Genomic DNA, 24,888 nt, shown 5'->3' with positions numbered 1-24,888 from the left:
GAGAGATGGCAGGGAGAAGCGCGAGAGAGAGAGAAATGTTGATGGAGTGTTTATTTAAGAACGAGGCCCGGCACACTGAGGAGGACTTGAGGAGAGTAGCAGGCGCGTGTCTGAGAGAGCGATGGAGCCCCACAGCCCCATGGGATATGTAGTCATCCACGCCCAATGACAACCATGTGATATTACCTTTCACCAGACCCATAAATAATGGCTGCTGACGCTGTGTGTTATCGTCCAATGAAAACTAATTAGACTGAACAGGTGTTGTTTGGTGGAGGTCATTAATTTGAGTTTTTTTTTGTCTGGGCACGTGCCGTCACAGATGCCAATTGAACTCTGGAGGGAAAACTGAGACGGAGAGAGGTCGGCACCGCGGGGGTGTTAATGCCGGTTTATAGAATACACAGTAGGGAGAGTTGGCCTGACATTAGCTTTTCTGTTATCAACTGTCTCTGTTGCTATTTAGGGGCAGATATGTCTGGTGATGATCCAAGAAGAATGCCAGAATCCCCACCATGTGAATAAAGTGTGCCTCAGGGCTACAACCGAGCCAATGTTTTTTTTTTTGGATGCAGAATGCAGTGGGAGGTGTCAGAGCAGTTCTGTGTTTTCAACATTTGATTTTCTCCACTTTACACCCAATCCAAGTAAACACTGTGTTACGGACATCTTCAGTGTCGGCTGTGATCCTTGTGTTTAAATCACTCATCCCAACAGAGTACAACCAACAAGAGGCAGGGCTGTTTTCTGTTTGATTTCCTGGAGAAAAGAAAAACTCTGTTGTGTGCATACTGTGGTCTGATGGATGAACTAGCACTGGTTTTCAAGATAATAAAGGCGCGCAAGATCAGTGTTCTAACTGGGACTCTGGTGATCTGGTGAATGAGTTCAGAGAGACACCAGCAGGATGTAGTTCCACTGGGAGGACACGGGTGTCAGTGTTTGCAAATGTATGAACGAGAAGTTGGGAGGAGGCGAAGGGAAGGCAGCAGCGTGCTCAGCAAAAGACTTCCTCGGATGAATGCAGCCTATAAAAATCACTAATATGAACATGAATCTTCGTAGGATTACTCTGCAGAGGGCTTAAATGATGAATCAGCACATCAGTGTAGTGGCAATTATTTCCCTTACCTATCAGTGCCAGGTTTGGCAACTTGCCCAGACTCTTGCCTTTGTCCAGCACTCGCTCCCACTTGTAGTTGATGGGGTCAGAGCCATCGCTGGACTTGCAGCTCAGTTTGACGTCACTGCCCTCCAGGAGTTTGCCATCCATCCAGCATGTCGGCTTGGAGGGTTTGACTGTGAGAACGCACGTGCATCAGAAACATTGTAATGAAACAAGCCAATGTTCCATTATTTGTCACATTGCTACAGATGCACTGATCATTTTGAGTTTCGCATTAAATTTCAACCATCTAGAAGCTTTTTACTATGGTGATGTAACAGAGCAAACAAAGTGAAGAAAAATAAATAGTTCATTTTCACATGTACTGTATCAGTGTAGGTGCATTTTGAAAGAACACAAATAATAATTAAGAAAATACAGCAAATAAATAAAGATACATTTACGTACTATCCATTTAATTTGTGGATCTGTAATAATTTAATTAACCAGGGATACAAGACAAACGATTAATTTTGTAGCACCATCAAAACATTTGTTGCGGAAACTAATGAGACACAAAGGACCTAATTTGGAACAGTTATTGCGATCATAAAATAAAGCTTAAAAGTTAAAATATTCTTTGAGTTTACAATATACATCTTCCATTCATTGTCAATTAGTGAGGGTTATCTATTTAAATAATATATACAAAAATAAATTATTCCACAATTTAAAGTCTCACATTATAATAACAGATACAAATGAAGTGACCCAATAAAAAAAATAAAAAAATGTTAACATACATTGTAAACTTTAATGGCATATGTCTGCCTTTATTGTAGCACTGCAGTCATTTTTCCGCGCTGTTGACACAAGCAGAAAAACAACGGCCCCATAGGGAATGGATCAATGTGACCCCAAAGCTGGCTGTGGACGCTGGTGGTAATATGTTCTCCACAGGTCAAAGGGTTTTTGGTCATTGTCCAGTTGCTGGAGGCACACAACAGCATAGCTGGTGCCTGCTGAGTGAGGCCTTTGCAGCTGCTCTGTTTAGAAACACGCTGAGAGGCACCGCACAGCCAGGAAAGCAGGGAAACAGCACACAGTTTTCTTCCCTCCCTACTGATGTATTTTTAGATCAGTGGTGAGCCATATTTAAACAACTATTGTGTGTTATTGTTATGCTGTCATATTAGAGACGTCGACTTTTCTGGATTTATTGTTGCAGTATAAGTCTGTAATAACTCTTTAATACTAAAATGTAGAACGCTGGGAGTAAACGGTACATACGGCCTGATAGCTTATGTGCCTTTGTCTGTCTAACCCTCTTTTTTCAATCCATCCTCCCGCCCTCATCCCTGTGTGTGTGTGTGTGTGTGTATCTCGCAACTTTGTCAGGGTCAGTTAGACCCAACTGCAGTCGGAGCAGTTGGCGCCACAGACACACACACAAATATAAACACACACACACACACACACATGCACATGCGCACACACACACATGCACACACACACACACACACACACACACAAAAGACAACATGTGCCCCTCAAAAACACTGAGTCTAAACATTTGCACATGCAACCGGACACACTCTGGGACAAGAAGTGCGGAGGCGTTACCGCGTAAACGCAGCCGACTGGAGGACCGCATAAACCCTGGGCGTGCAGCCGTGCACACAAATACACTCCCACACCGGCTCACGCCAAGCCGGCTACCAGCTCGGCTGCCAAGCTATTATCTTAGCGTGGGGAGCCGTGGAAAAATGCAAATGTTTGTCTCTCTCAAAATGGAAAGTGTCAACGCGAAGCTGAGGGCAATTTGTAAAAATCGAGGCACTAACTCCCTGAAATGTCTTCATGGAAGAGAGAGGAGAGTGAGCGCAAGAGGATTAACAGACTGTTCCATTAGAAAACCAATGACCCCGGGTTGAACTAATCTCCCATGATGTTTGAATAAATCTGCTTTTCTGACATTGAGAACGCTCTGGTTCCTATCGCTGGACTTTGTGGCTGGCTTTTGTGCTGCGGCCGCTCCCCTCTTGATGTCTGCTCTTCAGAGTTGTTTAACTATTTGAGACACTCGGGGAGAGACACATATCAGCACTGAGCTAGTTGTAAAGCTAAGCCTAAGCCATTTAGATCCACCTGTGTATTGGGCGGAAGAGGCAAAGAAAAAGCTAAAAAAGGGGACACAATATAGATCCAAAAACAGGCTTTTCTGTAGTTGTAAGGGACACAACTTTGTTTATCAGTGGTTAGATTGATGACTTTTTACAATGTTATTTTGAACAACTAAACTTCATTTCAGAAAGTACCCTCAAACTTAGAGCAGGGTCTGTTTTCTCATAGAGCTCTCAGAGGACTTGTGCCTGTGCTACACAGGCACATAAAGCATTTTTCTTGATGCTCGTCCATGTATATCAGACCCGAACACAATCAATCATGCTCTTCCAGACCCGGTCGCATGTCTCTGGTCTCACCTCATCAACAAAACAATCCAAACGAACCCAAACAGCATGAGCGAAAATCAAATCACAATGTCTGAATCAAATTGAATCATTAGGACAGTCAGCATGACGGAGGAAATGTGCCAGGCTAATGATCCAATGACTAGGTCTTCTCTGTGTATGTGTGTGTGTGTGTGTGTGTGTGTGTATAAATGGGTTTGGGTCTCTTCATAACCTGTGTGTCTATTACAATGTGTCTGACAACACTCACCCAGCACAATGAGGTTGACCTGGCTCCAGTGGTACTTTCCCCCGGTCTTGACTTTACAATAGTATTCCCCGGAGTCGGTCAACAACAGGTCACTGATCAGCAGGGAGGCGTCTCCGCCCAGGTACTCCCCAGCGAAGGACAGGCGGCTGGACTCGCTGCTCGTCGCCTCATTGGTGTACACCTGGCCCCCGAAGAAGGTAATGATCTAGGTACACCAAAGAGAAGAAAATGAGAGAGAAAAATGTGAAACGTTGTTCTGCGTTCACCGTACGAAACTCTCTTGTGTGACAAGCTGCCAGCGCCTCCTTCCGCATTAGTGACGATAAACTAGCATTTAGTTGTTGGTGATGTCAGTATTCATCTAATTAATGCAACCGATCCCCTAAATAATGCTTTCGTATTACTTCACAACACGGTTGATTAATGTACTGTAATGTTTATATGTCCCACCAGTAATACCCTTGATATATTTGACGAGTAGCCTGCCAGCGACATTTAAAATGACATAACTCCAATAATGGTGCACACACGGCTCAAACATATCCACCTCGTCCCTCGCGGGTTGAACCGCGTTGAGAAAATCATGGGTAACGTTGCTAACAATCCCTTTTTAATGAACACTTGGGAAATAATATTTGACACATGAACACGTTTGCTGAAGCCAGTATGCTGCCAGTGTTCCTTCAGCTGATTATCTGTGAGCGCTGTTATCTCCCGATGCTCTTTCTACGAGTTGGAGCTGTCAAATCGACCAAGTACAAATCTATTCTGGTACTGAGATACAAGAATAGTCACAGTGGCACTGATGTGGTGTTAGCGCTGTGGCTAAAATAAAAGGATTGAAAATTAAACAAATGTCTCACATAACCTGCCGTAAAAAAACTACATTGTGTATTTTAACAAGGGAAATAAAAAAGCAAAAATACCTCGAAGAATTATCTCAATGAAAATAGATAAACAATAGGCCATGTGTCATGTCATGTGTCGTGTTTGGTCAGATTTGGATCTTATTGTCGCCTTTTTATTGAACAATGAGGTTATGCAAACCAGTGGAGGTGTTCAGTTGTTTCATTTGTTCTGCTACTTTTCCTTAAAAAATGGTTTTAGTCTGCTGCAAATAAAGAAAAGTTATTCTTTTGTTTTAAAGTGTGATACTGTTATCTTACAATCGGTTTCCAAAGTTATGCAGCGTGGCATAAACCATTAATCTTGAGTGCATTGAGCTGCTTAAGCGCATGTTGCATCAATACGTTAGCATACATTAGCATGTTGGCTTGTGTCATGACCCTTGTGTGTGTGTGTGTATAGGTGTGTGTGTGTGTGTATATTTAGATTCAGATGCATATAATGTCTATAAGTCTTCCATGCAATATGTTTTTCTTTTATGTAGGATTTGCTTATCAGATAACTGTTGCATTTTGTCTGAATCACATCTCAAAAGAAACAACGATCAGATGACGTGCGTCTTTTTTAGAACTTTAAAACAAACTATAAAGTTAGGCAGTAAAAGTTTGGGATTTTTCATTTTCCCTCTCTTGTGTATTTTTTAGCACAAGGTTCATTGATTTGGAAAGACTTGTTCTTCAAAAACAAAATCTGATGATTCGAAGCGTCACTGTAAACATCTAACATCTGTAAAACCTGAACTGGAAAGCTCTCTCTCTCTCTCTCTCTCTCTCTCTCTCTCTCTCTCCCTCTTTCTCTCCATCCACATCCAGAAACACAAACAAACACAGCTGTCACAGTGGCCTACTACTCGGGGCGAGTGAGAGCCTGCAGATGGGGACCGCTAAATGCCGGTGCCACAGTGCATCAGCGCCTACGAAACAAGGGTACCTGCTGTGATCACAGGTGACGACTGGCCATTTACACAAGCGCGCAAGCGCCCCCCCCCACCCCCACACACAGACACACACACACGCACACGTACACACAAACACCCATACACCCACACACACACACACTTTTGAGCAGATGTGGAGAAGAAACACTCTGTGACTGCAAACAGACATTAGTGTGCCACAGCTACAGGGGCACAGGGCGACACGACACTAAACACCTAAACAAAGTGGGGCATATTTTTTTTAAAGCACCTGCCCACGGGCACATTTCAGGTGCCTTCATGAACTAATTTATTACTCACATACAAGTGAGTATAAACCGCACTACACATGTTTGTGTGTTCATGCTCCTAGTTGTGTCTGAGTGTACTCTGAACATATACTTATGACAGTACTAGAGAGATAGGGAAAGTGCCGGTGAGTGTGAGAAATTTATAAAATGGCCACAGGCTGTTGGCATAGTTTGCAATTAAAATGAGGCGGTGTGTTTATTTGATGAAACTTGAAAACAATTTAAGGAGACAGCGTTTCTACATACCCTAGTATTTTTAGAAAAAGTAGAAGAAATATAGAAGAAAAGGAAATACAGAAAAATACATATTCTGCATATTGCTCTGGTTGGAGACACTCTCTACTCTTAACTTCTATTTTATAAAAAAAGTATCAGCTAAGTGGGCCACATTTGTCCTGGGAATGAACTGCCAAAAAAGTTGACCGATGTTCAACACCGTTTACTGGATGGGCAGAAATTTGAGAATTTCAGTAGCTCACTTTCATTCTTTTACTTTTGTATTTAATTTGTCCAGGTCTGTGCCACTGCTGTCGCTATGGTAATATCGGATATTGCGAGTGACTATAGTTCCGGGTCAGCACAGAGGAGATCTGAGTGGCCAGTCTACTAGAAGCATGCAGATGAACATTGTGGCGATGTCTCTCGCCCCTGCGTATCTTTAACACTTGTAGCCTGATTTGTTAACAGAGACTAAATGTTGACTAGATGCTCTTTCTCTCTCAACACGACCCTACAGCAGAACAAAAGTATGATTTATTCATTCCGCCACAGGCGCAGTCTCTTCCCTAATCAAATTCTCAGATGTTTGATTTTAATTAATGGCGCCTTCAATGTTATCATCGTGTGAAATATTCATCGCATTGTGGCAGCCCCCCTCTGAACCATCAGAGCATAAGACACTTGTTTCCCCCTTTCTTTTTTTCCTAGCCCCTCGGTTTCCCCCTCCACACACCCTTCTCCTTTTTTATTTCTCACATTTCTCTTTGCTAACCAACACATCAGCGCACGAGCGAACGACTTCGAAAGAGAAAGGAAATCTCTTTCCCCCCACAGGAAGATTTTACGGTCTGCCGATCATCAAATACCACCCTGGATTTTGGTGAGGAAAAGGCAACGGTTCTAAATGGCTGAAACTACACCAAAGATGTCTCAAGAGGCTGTGAGAAACAACACCAAGTTAAGGCACTTTCAGCAGGGGGATGCTTTACTTCGAACGCAATAATTGCACTGTCATTATGATGAAGTCGAGAATCAGCTGCCGCCTACTGATTTCATGTTTGCTGTTTCTTTCTAGCGTTCAGGCGGACACGCAGCAAAGGAAAACCAACGAAATATCACTTTAAGTTGTGAAATGCAATAACATAAATCATGTGTTTGAAATTCATTGTTTTGTTTGACTTTTCAGCAAACAATGTAAAAGACAGAGAGCATATAACAGATGCTTAATATGCTCAGAGGTACTTCAAAGTCATGATGTGAAGCCTTGAAAATCACTGGGTAAAAACAAGTGGGCCTCTGATAACTTGCAAAGAAAACAGGAGTAGCCTACTTCCGAGTGACACATGCAGCGCAGACTGTCTTTCTTCCAAGAGCTGACGTGTCGGAAACAACAACATTTCCTTGGAGCTTTAGGGAGTGTGAGAGCAGTCTGCGTCTGTGAGGCAGGGTATAAGGAAAGCTCCAGAGAACCTGGAGTCGCCGCTGAAGCAGTTTTAAGGGGAAGAACTGCAGAGACGCAGCTCCATCTGTTAGCTAACTTTAGTTTACGTTAGCGGTTTCTGGCTAGCTTGCGGCATTCCAGTTCTTCCGGTTGCTGAGCTAACAGCGATATGTCGAAGGGAAAGAGATCTAAACATAGTTAGGAATGTTTCTGTGTTATAGGTGTAACATTGTGGTCACATTTGTGAGGAAAAAAAAACTAATTGAAAATCGTGTCCAAGTTGCTGTCACTTTTGTGTCTTTAATGCTGTAGAAAAACATTTAACTTTCTGGACATGATTGTTCCTTTGTGAAAGGTAGTCAAACATGCCACAGTAACTTTTGAGTGAGGGATTGAGTTAATGTGCAACTATGATGGCTTTTGGAAATCAATCAACATGACTCAAAAGGATGAAAGACAGAAGCTAGATTTAAAAAAAGAGGATGTATGCAATTATAGAGAGGCGGAGGAAAAGAATCAGTAGGAGAAGATATATGTCATATAAACTGAATTGAATTGAATTGAATGTTCGGCCAGTAAAACACTTTTTTTACACACAGGCCTGACACAATTCAGGCTGCTTCTGTTGGCAATGCACATTTAAAGAATTTCTTAGTACTTTGCAGTACTTCCAAGGGACTTTCAAGGGACCCCCCTACCTCCCTCAAAAAACAGCAAATAAAAAAGGAATTTTATCTCACCACTTTCTGTTTGGAGTTTGGTTTCTGCAGTAGCCACTCAATGTCGAGAGAGCCGGATGATGGGAACTGGTGGTGGCAGGGTAAGGTGGCATTGTCCCCAACGACCTTCTTCATCTCAGTCTGGGCACCCACTGACAGCAGGCTGAATAGAACTGAGGAGGAGAGAGGTAAGGAGTGTGAAGGAGAGGGAGAGAGGGGAGGGGAGGGAGGGTGTAGAGAGATGTCAGATGGGGACACATGCTCGATCCAAACTTGAGACAAGAGGCAGATGCTTCAGATAGGAAGCAAAACCATGCCGATAGAGGAAATTGAGACGGAACGGCGCAGCAAGAGATATGACCCAGAATCACTATCTGACAGATCCTGAGATACGTCACACCCGGATGCTAAAGAGAGGGGATTCTTTTTACAGGAAATTGAGTTTAGCATAGGAGGTTAGAGAGAAGTATTATAATGATCCTTTTTTGGTAAACACTTTGACAAAGGCAGTCAAAGAACACTTTCCTCTCCACAGCAACAGCTCTGTGAAATTGTGGCCCAGGAAGAAAAGGTACACAACCTCAAACTGATGGGATACAGTTATGGAGTCCCTTTGAATACCCCAAAAAATCCGACCTTGTCCTGGCTACTTTCCTATTATCAAAATGGAATTGAGTTTGGATACATATCCACAAACGGAACATGCAATCTTACGTAACACACTTTCACTCAGTGAAGGTCTTGGGTTGCAATGAAAAGTTGCAATAATTAGGATTGAGTGCACAAGCGAGTGACTCGGGCACCGGGCAGACGGTCAGGGCCTGTGTCTAAGTGGGGGAGCAGCGAGGCTAATGTATTGGAGAATGCGGGACCGACTGCCCTGCGGGCTTGAGTGGAATTAGCCAAAGGCGTCAGAGGGGTTTGCTGGAAGCCAAATCTATGGTTGGTGTTGGTGTTTTTTGTTGTTTTTGTGTGTGTCCAGAGGGGCTGGGGCTCTGCTGAGATATTTGACTCCCTCCACCTGGTAGAAAGACTTTACTATACCGCAGAGCGCCACTGAGCTTACACACTCAAATGTGACAGATATTTTTGGCTCAACATCATATAACTTAACAACAACCGGTCTATAATGTGATTGCCGAACGAGCCAATAGCCCCTGGGGATTCTGAGCGTGTAAATACAGTTACAACTCCTTTTCATTATCAGGCTTCTTAGTAGCACAGAGGTTCAATATTCCCCCTCCCCCCGTCTGCTCAGACTAAATAAACATCATGGTCTGGAACACAAATTTAAAGAAGAAGAGCAACAAAAACTGTACTGTACATTCACAGGTGGTGTGTTTGTGGTAGAGTGATTCTACGCAGAGACACTTTTTAAAAGAATCCCTTTGTGCTCAACAGACACAGCCACATGCTGTCAAATGTTCCACGGGAGGCCAAATGTGCTTCAGCCTTCACTGGGCTCTTGTCCACTTGTTCACTTGTCCACCCTCGCAGGAGCCAACACCCTGTCCCAGAAGTGATCTCTGGGCCAATTAAAATGTCAGCTCTGTGCTGTGAAACCAATGAGTCCGTGCTGACGCAGGACATAGAGGAGTAGCCTCACACAAACCACTTCTTCCACGGGAGTTTCAGTCATACGGACGACACTGTGTGGATTTCCGCAGTTATTCAAGTTTTGTTTAAGCTCCGTCTCTACTTTGTGAGGCTTTCGCTATTAGCCCGAGCTCCTCACTGTCAATCAAGTTTGAGGTTTCCAATTTCCATTCACGATTTGGACAGAAAGAGGTCATTTCATGGTTGAGTGTATGTGTGTCCATTTGGCAGCACGAGAGTGACAGTGCACTTTGCTGAGGTCCTTCTGCTTTGTTGGACCACCTGTTCAGTTCGAGTCATTAGTCAGTAGACAAATAAGTGCCACCTCTCCTCACAGCGGAACTCCAGGACCCTGAAGGTATCCTTTTTTATGCCTTTTTAATGCAGCATTTGCAGGGTCATTCATCATGTGGGCTCCCCACTGATATTAGTTTCTCTCAGAAAAGAGAGAGGTATGCAGTGAAAAGATACCTCAAGAGGGATAATGATTATAGTGTGTGTGTGCACATTTGGTTGGACCTTATGGTGGGAGTTAATGCTTGATGGTTTTATAGAGGTCTGCTGGGAGACTTGTGCCGTGCACTGTCTCCCCTTAACTCCTCAGGCTAACCTCTATAATCAGTGCTCTCACACCCATCAGCAGCCCACTGCTGAACCCAGCACTGGGTAGCCGGCCTGATAAGAGCTGCCTGGCTCTTCTCTCACCTTCCACCTTCCACTTAACTTCCCACCGCTTTAACTGTAGGCTCTGTAAATGGAAGAGTTTGCCTGAAGGATAGATAGGGCCAGGGTGACCGCTGAAAGTGGGGAATGACAATCTTTTTACACACAAAGTACTCGACTTCCCACAGGCTGACGTTAGCTTGACCTTCAAACAACGACTGGGGCCAGTTCGCAAACTTTGTAATTGCTGGTGTCAAAAATGTGCTTCATTGCCATAACAATGACCATTTGAATGTCAGAAATTGTACGTATTGTATTTAACGGTATGTATTTCACAAAAAAGAAGAAAAAAAACAGCAAATGTGCCGTTCCCTATGACAGGAAGTACATTTGGTATTGGTTTGATAGAGTTGCTGCTCCCCACTTGCCCCACTTCCAGTCTCAATGGTCTTGGAGAGGGGCTTTTCGGCTGTGGAGTGGATGAAACAGTGGTCCCAAAATAAGCCCACTTGATTGGCTTTGCATTTGGATTGGCCCATTTACACAGCCCGTTTGCACAGCTGGGACAATTGGACTGCAAGACCCCATCATTTGTGTCAACATTAACTATGAGACAAAACAGAATTCATTGCATGTGGCAGCTATGCACACACAGTAGGAAAAACTGTTTGGTCAGTCAAGTTTGGGTTTGTGACCTTGGTTTTCAATTTATAGTGAGGTGACCTAGAAAGAATAAAACCTGTGAGACGTATTCGCTTAAACCGACATAAACCTCCCAGTCACGGTGCTGTTCATGCGTTCGCGTGTCTTTATGAGATTCCATAAGGACACGGGAAAGGCCATCGAAATAAGCGGCCATCTTCAGGGAAGGATAAATGTGGAGAGGACTTGTGATACGATAGCTTGCCCGTTATTCCAGGCCATGTCCTCCATCCCTCTTTCTCCTCTTTCATTGTGTCTGCTTTGCTCAGCCCTGTTTGGCTTCATGCTTTCATTTCTGGTCGAGGTTCAATCTTTACCCAAAGAAAGAAAGGAAAGAAGCATATCGTAATTAACAAAAGCAAGCAAGTGGAGGCTGAACACCAGAGGTTTAGAGAGAAAGAAAGAGAGAGACAGACACACATAGACACATTTGATAAAGCGAGAGAGTGAGAGGCTGTCGTGAAATATGGAGGAACCCATTTCTATGAAAAAGCCCTAGGGGGAGATGTGCTCCAGTAAATCCGCCTTACAGAGCCCTGCAATCTTGTTATAGTGTGGCCAGTGAGACGGACAGACAGACAAACAAGGCAGGCCTGGATCTTTCACGCTCCCCAAAGTCAAGCCCCATATCCCTTCAGTCAGCACATTGGCCTGGCTGGGTACTTTGCTATGTCCAAAGCGTGTGCCCTCTGGTACTCAAACACAGCAGATCAGAGGAAGGAGGGGAGGGGAGTGAAAGGACAGAGAAAAATGGTTTGAGGGAGGGGTGGCGGGATGGTGGAATGCCTTATTTCGAGCACTTACTGTAAGTCACTGGTGTGGAGGATGGTTCATACCATCACAAAGGTGGTTTTAGACACAGGTTAGCAGATGCACATAAGGGGGAAAAGACTGGAGGTATTGCTGTTTTACTACTCCTGACAATTTCCTATTGTGTGCATTCACGCTGCTTTTCGTATGCAGAATCCGTGTGTGCACACATCTACATTTTATGTGCATGCGTGACAGCTTGTGTGTATGATATATGCTTTATGTGAACACATGCAGCCTATCTACACAGAAGAGATGAGAGGGACTATCTTCTGCCGACAGTAAATATTGCCTCAGCACACGCACACCTTCAAGTCACATTTGAGTATAACGTGTACTCACTGCAGCAGGCAGAGGTAACATTCATATCCCTGCCAATATGTAAAAGGACTGCTTATCTTCTGCCAAATACAGTTTTATCAGGGTCAAGGAACAGGATTAATGGAGAGAGAGAATGAGAGAAAGAGAGAGAGAGCTGTTTGGGATATGACCTCCGTATACATTCTCTTAAATATAGGGCTTTTTGTATGTAACTATCAAAATCCTACAAGGCAACTATGAATACAATTCTTCCATTCTTATTGCTGACATGAAGCTAGTTTTTAGCTGAATAGGGGACATGCTGAGAGGAGCATGGGGCTGATGAGACAACAGTGAAATACTCACAGCTCAGCGTGCCGCCTCAAAAGCGGCGTCCGCTGCCACCAATAGTACAGCAATCCTGACCTGAATCGGCTCTTCAAAATGCCAAACATATATGCCACCAATGAAGCATGGAGATTCACAGATTGCACATGGAGGTTACATCTCGCCCTCTCCTCTTTCCCGATATCTCTGGGGATTTCGGGACAGACTTGCTCAAAGAAGAAAAAAAGAGAGAATATTCTGATGTCTCAAACGACAAGAGGCCGCCTCTGGTTGAGTGCTTGCAAACACAACCCCCGATGCGCAGTCTACGAGACAGTCCTTTACTCATACAGCCACAGCTCGCTTTTTATTTAAGTGGTAAGTCTCTTTAAATGTACCACGTTATTATGCCCTATTAAAACACATATTTTGCATATGGCACACTACACCAGTCTCCTTGTAGTTTCAAGGTCCAACTCATGAATATATTGCTCCTGTGAAAATCAAAGGGGCTGTTTTTTTCCCCCTGACTGGAGGCTGACTCTTTGAAGGGATAAAAAAAACAAAAAACATAATCCTCCACGCCTCACACCCGGCGACCGACGCTCCTTTCTGCTGACACAGAGCTGTTGTTGGTAACACTTTACAAAAGGCTACATAGAGTCATTAACAAGAAACGAGTAATAAACAAATACGCCATTGATTGATGAATGACACCGCCCAGAGATAGGTACCATTCTAGTAAACATTATCATGTAGAGTAATTATGAAGTAATGATACAAACTAAGATCGAGGCACTAACTTTTCTTAGCCGGATTAAAAACAGTAGAGTCACCCTCTTCTATCCATTACGTGTAGCACCACGTAGAGTCATATGGAGCTTGAAAACATCTTAAAGTGAAAGGTTTATGTTTTTCTTCGACGAGGGGCTTCAAATTAGTCTGACTGGAGCAGTAATGGATGGATTTCAGGTAGAAAAGAAGGTACGGAATCATTCCCCCGATAATCCCTTGATTTTGGAGGAAGGGGGAAAGAAGAGGTGGATGGTAAAGGAGAGGGAGGACCAATGGCTACAGGGAAAAGTGAGATGAAATACCACTGTGGTCTGAATAATGTAAGGCCTTGTGGTAAATGTTCACCTTGTGCTGCTCGTATTTCCTTCATTAGCATCCATTTCACGGCCCCGTCCATGCTGTCACGTCGGGGCGGTGGGGTCGGCGCCCCGCTGACAGATCCCCAAAATAGATCCAAAATGAGTTTGGCGACAAACACTTTTAATTCCATCGACGTATTTTGCATTTTTCTTCCAGCAAAATAGGGAAGCAGGGAGGAGATTGGCAGAAAAGATAATTACACCTTTTCCCAAGGGAGGGAGTCAGTGAAACCTGCTCATGCATCTTATCAACGGCGCATCTGGCGGCTCCACCCACACTCAAGGGTGTACCTGTCCAAGATGCTCCAGTTACTCCATAAATCTTCTGGTCCAAAGACCACAGAGCTTCTCGTTAAGGGTTACACTCAAATGTCTTTCTTTCCCATGGCAGACGTTCACCAAGCGCCGCTTGCTTTCACCGACTTTGTACGGAAGTTTACTGAACTGGGTTTGGATTGGTCTCCGAAAACATTCTCCGAAAATAACACACGCTAAAATCAAAAGAGTCGCATTATTGTGAGCAGCTTGACTTCATCCACCGTATGCAGTCTTGATAGTGGAAAGAGTGACAAGCAAGATACTTAAAACTTCTTTCCAGCAACTAGAAAACAGTCATTTCCATTGGCTGTATATTTGTTTTCTTTCTTTTTTTAAATGAACAAAGAATCCATCATTTTGGAATAGAATGGTCCCCGATTAAAATGTGAATTACAGCAATGTATTTTGGAGACTTTAGCCCGACTTGCAGAATAATCTGCAGGAGCTTGTGTGGCGTTAAACCGTTTACAGGGTTACATTTGGCTTACAAAAAACAACACCATTCCAGACATTTTTCCTCCGTTTAATGTGTTCGGACTGAACAAGGTCCAAATGTCAAACGGTCTGTTTTGCACCAGATAACACGCTTAAGTTAAATGGGGCTTGGACAATGACCTCTCCATTTAGCTGCAGAAACAGTTCCTCCCAACTTCTAAGCAGAGCACATTCACTTTGTTTTGCATGGGCATCTCCAAACCTGAGACCAGAGAGGGGAGCGTAAATTCATCACCAAGGTTACCAAAGCTGTGTGTGTGTGTGTGTAAAGGGCACGTACGCCCGGCAGGACGTGCACACGATCTTGAATAAACTTGTTGTCTCGCCACTGAGAAAACACATTTTAATAGGGGACAGATGAGAGTGAATCCTTTGGCATCTTTAGACATGACATCTAAAAAGTGCGTCGTTCTTTTTCTGCTGTTGCCAATAATGTTCACGAGAAAACAACTGCCCGTTTTTTAGAGTGGAGAGTCAGCAATTTGGGCTATCAAAAAGGAAACGACTACAAATACGCCTCGAGAAATTCTATTAGCTTGGACAGAAATCAAATTTGGTCTCCCTCACAGGGAGAACTTTCTTTGCATTTCTGCAAAACAAATGCTCCCGTCCCCCTTTATTCATGAAAGCATCGTCTCGGAGCTGAGCTTATTCCTTGGTCTGTGTGGCGTTACGGTATTTCTGTTGGCAGGGCTTTGTGAATAAGATCTCTCGCTTCGACCCTGCATGCCTGACAGATGGTGCAGAGAGAAACAAGATGAGCTGTATTCATTAAAACAATGTAGACGACAGGTCTGCCTGCTGCTGCTGCTGCTGCTGCTGCTCAACCTAAAGCTTTCCTGTTGGGCATTGGTATGGTTTGATATCATATCTCACTACTGCTGGAGTTTGGACGGATGGGCGAGCTTTGATACAAACAGCCGTGTTGCCCACAGTGCACATATAAACAACCATCTTCTCTTTCCCTCTTTCCTTGGCATCATTCCCCCGGGAGACAAAACGCTCCTCAATTTCCCCAGTTATTTCTGTGGACTAATCTCAATTAGTGGCTGGCATGCGCGTGGACAAACTCCTCTCTCATTGTTGGAGAGCGACTGGACATGGGCACTGACCTCAGCGGATCAATACTTAATACGCTTTTGTGCTGCCAAGTCCATTTTTTGCTGCAATCTGCAATTTTTTTTAATGTCCATTAGTTTGAAAATAGAGCTGACTAGGTGTATGACCACGGGAAGCGGAATGTATCGCCCAGGCTTTCTCTGATGATGGATGCTTCGCAGTAGTGCGAAACCGATGTAAAACTTAACAAATACTATCTATCTCATGCACTATAAAGTACGACACCCATGAATTCTATTAAATGCAAGTCAATACCCCAGTGGTGTTTCAAAGAAGCCTTTCACAAACTTGTGGAAAGACAATAAAAGCGGGCTCTCTGGTTAAGTTTGGCTGCACGTGACGAAGAAATGGGAATGGAAAAACAAGCCCAGAGCTTGAGCTATATTTATTTGGACCACCTCCTCCTCCTCCTCCTCCTCCTCCTCCGCCTCTCTGCACACGCAGATTAAATGTCATTATTGAGGTCACTGCGATTATTTGTTACCGTCTAAAAGTCTGAGTTCACCTGGGGTTAGCCTCTCTAAGCAAAGATGCTAATTTACTGCACTGGGTCCGCACGAGAAAATAAGAGCTGAACACAACAGAGCAGCTCCCGTGTTGTACATTTAACGGGCTAATTGAAAACAGACGGGACGCTAACTCCCTCCCTCCATCCGCCCGGGCTCTAGCGCGCTGCGTCACGGACATATTAGCGCTGCCCCCGGTCCTGTGGTATGCATTTGACATATCACTTTACCCGATCGGTTAAGCAGAGAATAACAAACCAGAGGACGGTATTGCTCCAGCCTGTTCCAGTTCTGGCTGCAGCTGCAAAGGACACAGAGGTAACCTATCCATCCGAGCCCGTGACTAGGACACGTCAATGGCTGCCATTTCCCCAGAGGTGAGCAGATGCCACGTCTGTTTTGGCAGCTGTCCACTGAGAGGTGTTGACGGGTGGGGCGGCGGACAGAGGCAGAGTGGTGGCTGCAAGACGGCCAGGCGGGTCAACAGGGGGATGAGAGGCTTCCAGGAAAGGCCTCACTTAGGCTCATTTAGAAGAGTTAATGGACCAACATACCATCTGTCCTTATGATTAGCTCAGCCAATTAAGGCGGGACACTAACCTTGTTCACCGGCAACACGTACATAAGAAACACCTCGTGGAACATGTGCCTTTAATTGGGCTAAGCTTTTAAGTGGTAGATTGCATACGTATATGTGGAATGCATGTACCTTGACTTCATAAATAATAAAGGAAAGGACATATTGTGGAAAGAACAATGTGTGGATTGAGGTGCTTTGTAAATATTGTATAGACGCTCAATCCATGGAGAAATTCACACAGCCCTTATTCAGGAACTGTGTTTCTTTTAAATGAGCCGTGAGTTTTTTATCAGGTTACTATGAAGATAAACTATAAAATCTCTAGTGGAAGTGCTGATAAACTCACACACAGAGTGAGTGCCCTACTGCAGTGACGCTGTGTGAGGGTGTCATCAGCGCAGATGTGGAGGAACAGAATGCGCTGACCTATCAGAGCAGACTGGGCCTTGTCAGGATGGTAACTTCAAGAGACAGTCACTAAAACGGAGCGTTGCAGACAGGTCAGGTTATGTTGAGGCACACAGAATGAGTAAAAAGGTACATTGGAGCATATTTTATTCTTATATAAACCCAAGATAAAAGGCAACCTGAAAATTAGCATAATTTATCTCCTTAAAGGGCAGTTAAGAAAAGTTTGAATGACTTATAGGTGGTTTTTATCCTTTTTTCCATTTCAGAGGAACACACAAAAAGCATTAGCACTTTTCTTTTTAAGTAACTCAGTAATTTCCTGTCTCTTAACAGTGATACAAAAACACACGCGCACACTCCTCAAAACAAATACGCTTGCCCTTTGTGCAGCTCGGCATCACTTCTTCCCGCCCCCCCGATGTCTAGAAAAGGAATGCCCACGCGGCCACATCCGAGGGCGCAGAGAAGATTGAAACCAGATGTATGGAGCTCGGGTGCAGCCTGCTCGCCAGGCCCATATTTCACTCCCCAAAGCCTGATTAAAACGAGGTGCGGCACTAGCTGGGCCAAGGCAGCTTATTCTGACTCGCAGAAGGACATTTGCTTGCAGTGATACTCTGGGCGAGAAGGAAACGGGGCGAAGGTCACAACTAAAGTCTGTGCAATTTGCTCACACTGTCCCTGTAGAGGTTTCTTCAGTAGGGCGTAGACGATTCCTACATTTATACAGACACAATTAATGTAATGAAATGAGAGTCTGCCTGAAAACAAGGGGGGGATCTGTCACCGTGGATTGTTTTTTGTTGTTGTTCTTTTTTTTGTGGCTGAGGAGGTATAAAGTAGGCCGTTGGCGTGGAAACTGTTAAATGATGTGCCAACGGAAAAGAGGGCAAACTGCGTTAATATTTTTGCATCATACAGTGGTTAAATAAAGAATGTGGTAGGGATCACAGCCAAAACTAAAGCCTTATAATTGTATCGACATTGGATTTTTCCAATCCACGTCTTCGCGATGCCTTTTTTGGATTTTTAGCAGAAGTTGTTTTGGTGCCAAAAACTACTTTTTAGAATTATTTAAAAACGCCCCGTTGTGAATGTATGGAGTTTGTAAGTGTAATAGGCGTCTTGGAGAATTTCACGTGGCCTATGAAGGGTTTCGTGTGTTGTGGCGTGCACATGTCATGAATAAATCCAGAATTCTTAGAGGATTTAAAAATTCTCTGAGGCATACTTTTGAAGTTTGTGTCCACAGACATTACAGTCAGTGTTGAGCAATGTTGCACACTTTCAACAATAATTCACTGGGACTAAGAGGAGAGAAAAAATGCCATGCGTTGTTTCCTCCTATATCGACTCGTTAGAGTGCTCACCCATCGGGTGTGTCTTTACGCTGAAGGTCACGCCACTGACGCTCTTAGAGTGACGTCCACGTCCCCTAAAGCGGAGACGTTTGAAATCGCTGACCCCTTTTTCAGTTCTAAAAAACTCCCGCATCGCATCTTATTCTGGAAGGGCAGAAAAAGGGACGTTTGAATAGGATGACCTTTCTGGAAGAAATTAAAAAAAGAAGAAGCGACAAACGACATCAGCCTCGATTACTAGTGGTTAATTCAACGTCGATGACGAATGACAACTTGCTGTCCACGCTAGCAGCTGTTGTGCAGTTAAATCCCGCATTCTGTAATGCCACGCGAGACGCGAGCCATAAGCCGGCGGACAGAGAGCGAGTCTGGGTGGCGTAGGTGTGTGACTGACTGATTAGCGGCTGCTTTCATCGGCTGTCTGCAGTCGCCTCTCCCCAGATAGCCGGGCGGTGTGGAAGAATAACGCACTGTTTTTCCGAAACTGTCTGCGCCCTCCTTCCTTTCTAGCGCAGCTGGTTGGCCGCGCTCGCCACTTGATGCCAAACACACTCCCCATTATCCCCTTGACGTTTCAGCTATGTTACCGCTGAGCGAGTTGCGGCTCGCCTGCCTGTACACATGAGTAAACTAGAATGGGCACTCGGTAGAGCGCATACCTTCGCATATCACAAGATTGGGCATTGAATTATGAACATGTTGGCATTAGTTGCATGCCAATTGGATAGAAATTGACCGTGCTATGGTAAAAAGAAGATTTTGACCTTTTCATGACCTTGACCTTTGACCCGATCGATCCCACAATCTAATCAAATGGTCCCCGGATAATAACCAATCATCCCACCAAATTTCATGCGATTCGGTTTAATACTTTTTGAGTTATGCGAGTAACACGCATACAAATAAATAAATAAATACACGGCGATCAAAACATAACCTTCCGCATTTTCAATGCGAAGGTAATAAGGCCCGGCTCATTTCATCGGGCCATAATGTTTAATCTACATTTGCTTGGTCAACGAGAGGTTAATCTCATTACCTTTTTGCTAAGTGGCATACCCGGGCATCCTCTGACAAGACGAAGGCTAAACACGAGTTAATTAAGAGAGCAATTAAAAGAAGACAGTAAGTCCCACTCAGTGCGTTTACATGATGGTATAATTCGAATCTTGCTTTAGTCGGACTATGCTATCTTTTGGGGGATCTGCTGTTATCCCAATATACATGGCAGTGAGTAATTCGAATCATTGGCCGAAAGCATGTCATATCCGATACGATAGGCGGCGCTGTTTTCATTACAACTCGTGGTGATACAGCCATTTCCGCTTGACCTCTTCACCACCACCAACAACAACATTTCGAGAAAGATGGCGAACAGAGAGCAAGGCGAAGCTACATCCCTCTACTATTTTCCATGGTGTTAATAGGAGTACAGCGAATGCAAATGGCGCTATTGGCTGAGTTGATAACGGAGAGAAGACGCCGTCGCGAAGGTACACGGAGAATTTAATTTATCGTCTCTTTCGACTTCCGGGTCACGACATGGGAGGGAGGAGGGCGGAGGGATCTCGAGCATGCGCAAAGACGCAAAGTCCAGTTGCGAATCGAATTCAGAGTTACATGCCGCGAGAGTCGAATTATCAACTGGATCGGACCGAGCTATCCAGGGGTGTTAATCGGACCGAAGTCGGACCGCACATAGTCCGACTAAGGTGTTTACATGAAACGGATAATTCGATTTCAGTCCGACTAAGCCAATAATTCGATTGCATGTAACCGCACTCACTGAACAGCGGTAATATGTTTCCTTGACACCAGCGCAGCGATGTTGAGTAATACAGTTCTACGGTAGTTTGTCACTAATAACATTTTCGTTTACGAACAAAGGAGACTAGTTATATTGGAACAATAGAACGGCCACGAGATGAGCTTGATTTGTGGTTGAGCATGTGCTTCCAACTAAGCTTTAACGCTGTTTGGGGTTTACCTGCTGTGAGTGGCCTTATTAAAAGCAAGCTTTACCACAATACACACACACACACATACACCCACACACACTATTAATGAAGTTCATCAACTCGTACAGGTTGTTAAAAATCTGAGATGCAATTAGTTGAGACTGGATTGGACTTTTATGTCAAACTGCATATTGGAATCGACCTTGGGTGTGGCAAGAAAATTGAAATTGAGAAATAATAAGAGTAACAACAACAACAAATATTCTAACAATGTTGTTGTTGTTGCTTTAAAAAAAACACAACATGATGGTAAGATTTATAATCTGTTCTTTTTCCTGTGAAAGGGTTTTTGACAGGGATGTCTATGTGTACAGATTGTAAAGCCCTCTGAGGCAAATTTGTGATATTGGGCAAAGGGACTTACATTTTTTTCCTTCATAGAAGTAAGAGTCACTTGATCTCAGGCTCTACCTATTGAGCGCCCCTTCTTTTCCTCTCCGTGTGTATGATGCTAATTCATGTCCCAGAGTTCCTTCATTTAAATGTGGCCTCACAGCTCATTTTGGGGCAGTCTACAGAATGTGGCAGCTACAGCTATAATCAACATCATGCTCCTTTTAGGCATGAGAACGTATACCCGGGAGGGAGAAATAAATGGATTTATTTTAGGAACCTGAATGTAGAATCTTAGTTTGGGCCAGACGCGCATGCTTTGTCCCTTATGCGTTAGCCCTTGGGCAGTACTTCCTCTCTAATAAAAAAAAAAGAAAAGAACAAGGTGCAGGCGCAAAACAGCGTAGGCAGTGTGTTGTAACCGAGGTGGGAGCAGCCCGGCCCGGCGGTGTGTATGATTTCTTTCTCTCTTAAAGTTATGATTCTCACTTTGCAGCCACTCTGCAGGCTGTGCTGATGCAAGGAGCTTTTGTCTTGAGATTAATGAAAGACGTTTGGCTCTTTGGCATTTTGAATCCCACACAAAGGTTAAAAACAACCCGTGACCAGTGAAAGGTTTATGGGGCGCGCCACTCAGAAGGTTCTGCTCGCTCAGCGAAGCAATTCTTTCATCCTACACTTTCGCTACCGTTTCTTACCGACACGTCAAATAAAGGAAAAAAAACTTTCTTTCCAAGTATCTCCGCTGAAAAAATTATATTTCAGTCAGCAGAATGAAAAAGCCATGAACATGTTTTTTTCTCTCGCCTTTTCCATCAGGTGTGGAGTTTACGTGTCCGTGTGTCGTGTATTCCAGCATGCAGACGCGAATAACAACAATCTGGTGAACCTACGCCTGTGTCGGAAGGTCCGGAGTATCATAACTCCCTGAATCTTCCATGGACTTGCTGGCATTGCTATTATTATCTGATGGAGTGATTTAGGCAGCCAGGTGTAGATTACGGGTGCCATCTGTCTTTCTGGCTAACCTCGGGTATTTAAAAAAACACTCTGATGTATTCTGAAGTCACTTTGATTTTTTTTTCCTTCGTTAAATAAACGTTGGGCAACATGTTTGAACAGGTCTCGGTGACTCTGGGTGGTAACGTTCTTTAAAGCTTCCCGAGATAACCACTAATGCATCGTGGTGGGACTGCGTACAGGTTACTCCAGGTTCTCTCTTATGATGGGGCCATAAAGAGGCAGGTGTGGACGTCAAATATTACCTGACAATAATCCAGATTACTACAGAACCTTCATGCATGATTAAATAAAATGAAAAGAGCAAATCCCTCTAGCTAACCTGAGAGCCTTTGAGGAAGAACGATCGAAAGAAAAGACCCACTGTCTGAGATTCCCTGCTCCAGAGGAAATGTGCCACGCGGCATCCCCTCTCTTCTGTGAATTCCACCGCTTATGGCTCTCAAAACATTCTTCCCCATCCCTTTTGCTCTCACATTGGTATTGGAAGAGGCCGAGAGGGAGAGGTTACTGTCGCCACCGGCTCCTCTGCCCCGCCCCCACCACCGTCATCTCTCCTACATGTCTCTTATCACTCTGGCCTTGCTGTACATCAGTTTTAATAGAGAACACATGCACAAACAGCAAATGCTGTGAAAGCACACTTTTCTTTGCCCCTGCATGGCGCCTGCTCAGCAGAGAGTACGTAATGCCTGTGCCATGCATGGCTGGAGCGATGCCAAGGAGATGACAATGTTCTCCCCTGAGTCCAGAAGAAGAAACTGTTGAGACATCTCAGCTTTCCTCCTCCTCGCCACATGCTGGCCCGGTACATCGCAAACCACTCATTCCAGATGAAGAGCCATCAGGGTTTGAGCAAAAATACCACAGCTGACTTCAAGGTGAAGATGTTAAAACCAAGGCCACAAAGAAGCTTCTCATACCAAGAGAAACGTCAAAGACAGAGAACAGCCAGAGCAGTGAACACATGAATGTGAAAAGCATCATGTTGTAACTGGAAGAAAAGCTATTTGATTGACATTCTGTAAAAATACATTCCTGAAAAGTGAGCGTTTCATGAAGAACTCACTTTTTCAGAGCTTAAGCATATACCATTGGGTATCTGAAGTGGAGGTGTTTGAATAAAGGTATATTGAGACAGTCAGTATTAGAAACAAAATTTTTTTTTAAACATTAAAGCATTGAACATGTTCCAGTAGACAGCCACAATGCAAGTATGATCCTGAACATGAGCGCGCTTTTAAGGCTTGGAGATTGATCTTGAGATGCATTGTAGAAACTCCTGAACCCAAATACTGCATTTGATTATAAAACAAGGAGAGTTATGTCACTGGCACAATTCAATTTTCTCAGAAAGTACTATCTATGAGAAAATATGACTTGATAAAAATTGCCTTCTGCAGTGTAGAGTGATTTGCAACAGACATGTGTTTATTTGTCCCAATGCAGCCAATCAGGGACAATTTATCTCCCCTGGTCCTTAATGGATTAGGCACTAATCTGTTTGCTGAGGGGAAAAAGACAGAGAAAACGGCTTTTCTCTTTCATCCTCCACATATTCATATTTCTATTAGAGTTGGCTCCGAATGATGTGATATGTGATGTGACACTTGTGGCTCCGTTTGAGAAGCCGGGCTATTAGGAGGGAGGGGGGAGAGGATAGAAGAGGAGGTCAGCCGGAGAGACAAGAGGATTTCTCTCCACCTGAGATCTGGCACCACCGCCAGCATACGAGTGTGTGTGTGTGCGCGCGTGTGTGTGTGTGCAGTGTGTGTCTGCGTAATCATATGGTTGCGCGCGTGTGCGCATTAAAGTGGGATCTGCTGGACTCGTAAATGCCGATGTTCATTCGCTGTGTGAGCGGGGCGATCAGGGTGCCGCGTCACATGCTGATCGAGGCGCTCTGCGCGGCCAGAGTGACGGGGAAGAAGACGACTCCTGAGCGCTTTAATGAGCGGGAGGGTTTTGGAGCGAAGTCCAAGGGAGCAAGCGCACATCCAGCGTGGGGCCCCCTTCTCTTCCCATACACTCGCTATCCATACCTAATTAATTGGTGCGCTCACATAAACACCACTTCGATTGTGCATACATAGCAGATTTGTAAACACACGCACACTTGAGTGAGAGGGTGATGCTGCCCGAAGCACCGGCTCCATGGTGTACGACCTTCACGCCCCAGCGTCCTCCGTCCCTGAGATGTCCTTTATTACAGCTAATGCGAAGGGAGGAGGGGCGGGGTTAACATCTGCATGAGCACGAGAGCAAGGATATGACAAGAGAATGGGGGTGGGGGGGGGGGGGCCTCCCCTTCAATCCTCCAGCTACCCTGTACATTAGACTTAGATCATCTCAACCGCTAAAAACACAACGAGAAGATGCCTAATGACATCTGAAGGGCTGCTCGTTGCCGTCGAGCTACCGTCGGCAATTTCTGCACCGCATTCTTCACGAAAGAACGCAATCGATTAAAGATGGTCAGTGAACGTCTGCGCTCTAGTTGGCCGACAGTTGCTGTAATGTCACTGGGTTTGAGCAGGAATTAGTTTTAATGTCACTCTGTCTCCCACACCTGAATGTCACTGGCTTTTAATTGGCCTGCTTGTGAAATGCTGCTGTTACTTGTGGCTGAGAGCTATGGATGGGTGCATGGATTGATGGATGGAAGGGGGTTTAAATATAGTGGCCTTTAAATATACATGGCTTTGTATTCGAGCTAGTTCCAGCTCTGGGACCGAGCTATGGTCCAGTGCACCAGACCCTGCGCCAAATAGTTTAAAGCACTTTAACATGTTCCATTGCAAACGGGCCGTAAACGGACTGTTCCACTGCTGCATTGT

At 44.4% G+C, this 24,888-nt stretch overlaps 1 protein-coding gene across 1 annotated transcript in view; it reads right to left on the bottom strand.

Annotated features, from left to right (window-relative positions):
- Positions 1 to 24,888, bottom strand: part of clmpb (CXADR like membrane protein b) — a 68,169-nt gene that overhangs the window by 8,349 nt on the left and 34,932 nt on the right. Inside the window, exons 2-4 of the mRNA XM_056441370.1 lie at positions 8,360 to 8,511; positions 3,827 to 4,031; positions 1,132 to 1,299 (exon numbers count right to left, since the gene is read on the bottom strand). Coding sequence (XP_056297345.1) covers positions 1,132 to 1,299; positions 3,827 to 4,031; positions 8,360 to 8,511 — 525 coding nt within the window. The remainder of the gene's footprint in view (positions 1 to 1,131; positions 1,300 to 3,826; positions 4,032 to 8,359; positions 8,512 to 24,888) is intronic.

Source organism: Pseudoliparis swirei, chromosome 20, assembly GCF_029220125.1.
Source record: "Pseudoliparis swirei isolate HS2019 ecotype Mariana Trench chromosome 20, NWPU_hadal_v1, whole genome shotgun sequence".
Classification (NCBI taxonomy): domain Eukaryota; kingdom Metazoa; phylum Chordata; class Actinopteri; order Perciformes; family Liparidae; genus Pseudoliparis; species Pseudoliparis swirei.
The sequence above is the reverse complement of the archived record's forward strand: the minus strand, read 5'-3'. Positions and strand labels throughout refer to the sequence as shown.